This window comes from Coregonus lavaretus (assembly GCF_964263955.1).
Source record: "Coregonus lavaretus genome assembly, contig: HAP1_SCAFFOLD_6129, whole genome shotgun sequence".
NCBI lineage: Eukaryota > Metazoa > Chordata > Actinopteri > Salmoniformes > Salmonidae > Coregonus > Coregonus lavaretus.
Window position 1 is genome coordinate 25,878 of NW_028159687.1, and position 1,104 is coordinate 26,981.

Genomic DNA, 1,104 nt, shown 5'->3' on the forward strand with positions numbered 1-1,104 from the left:
CTCTCTCTCTCTCTCTCTCTCTCTCTCTCTCTCTCTCTCTCTCTCACTCTCCCTCTCCAGCTAACTGACTTTCTTCCTGTCCATCTCTATCTATCTCTTTGGATCTCAATGGGATGCTGCAGGCTATAGCTCTCTCTCTCTCTCTCTGATTCTCTTCGTCCCTCTTTTTCATTGTCTTTCATACCTCCATCCTAAGGCTCTGGCTCCTCCGGTCGGTGCCCTGTCGTTTTTCCCGTGGGCGGCAGCGAGATATGAAGCGTCGCCATGGGTTTCATGGAATTCTACTTGGAGATTGACCCCGTGACCCTGAACCTCATCATCCTGGTGGCCAGCTATGCCATCCTCCTCCTTGTCTTCCTCATCTCCTGCATCCTGTACGACTGCCAGGGGAAGGACCCCACCAAGGAGTACGCCCCCGCGCCCCCCGCTCCCCCTGCGCCCCCAGCGCCCCCCAGCCAGTCGCCCATACGCCTGGTGGTCATGCAGAACTCGCCTGCCTCGTCTCGCTATGAGCAGCAGAACCAGAACAACATGGCTGCTCCAGAACCCAGCAGGAAGCCAGAACCCAACAGGAACCTGGAACACAGCAGGAAGCCAGAACCCAGCAGGAACCTGGAACCTAGCAGGAAGCCAGAACCCAGCAGGAAGCCAGAACCCAGCAGGAACCACTACGAGCCCAGCAGGAACCACTACGAGCCCAGCAGGAACCATTACGAGCCGCCAGCGCAGACGCCCACCCCCGACCTGGGGAGGGAGAAGAGGAGCACCCTGGTCTGAGAAGGACAGATTGATGAGGTGGGGGGGTCCATGATTGAAGAGAAGAGAGATACTAAGTTCTGGATATGACACTGAGTAGGATAGAGGGAGGAGATGGGAGATTTGGTTGTATAGACAAGGACTGGACTCGACTGGACTGGACTAGATGTAAATTGCTGCTGTTTTGTTTAGTATTTTATTTTTGCTCTGTAGATTTTTTTATTTTGGTGTCTGTATCGCTGAGAAGGTAAGCAGGCAGGGGTTGTTGGTGTGTGTGTGTGTGTCTGTATATTTCAAGGACATCTATCCATTACATGTCAAACTATGCATGTCACAATACAGTTCAAA

At 53.2% G+C, this 1,104-nt stretch overlaps 1 protein-coding gene across 1 annotated transcript; it reads left to right on the plus strand.

Moving 5' to 3' along the window:
• Positions 1-264: 264 nt before the first annotated feature.
• LOC311122554 (uncharacterized protein) lies at positions 265-777 on the plus strand (the record flags this gene model as incomplete). Its single annotated transcript, XM_084196900.1, has 1 exon — positions 265-777. One exon carries the CDS (start codon positions 265-267, stop codon positions 775-777), a length of 513 nt encoding a protein of 170 aa, XP_084053026.1.
• Positions 778-1,104: the final 327 nt, after the last annotated feature.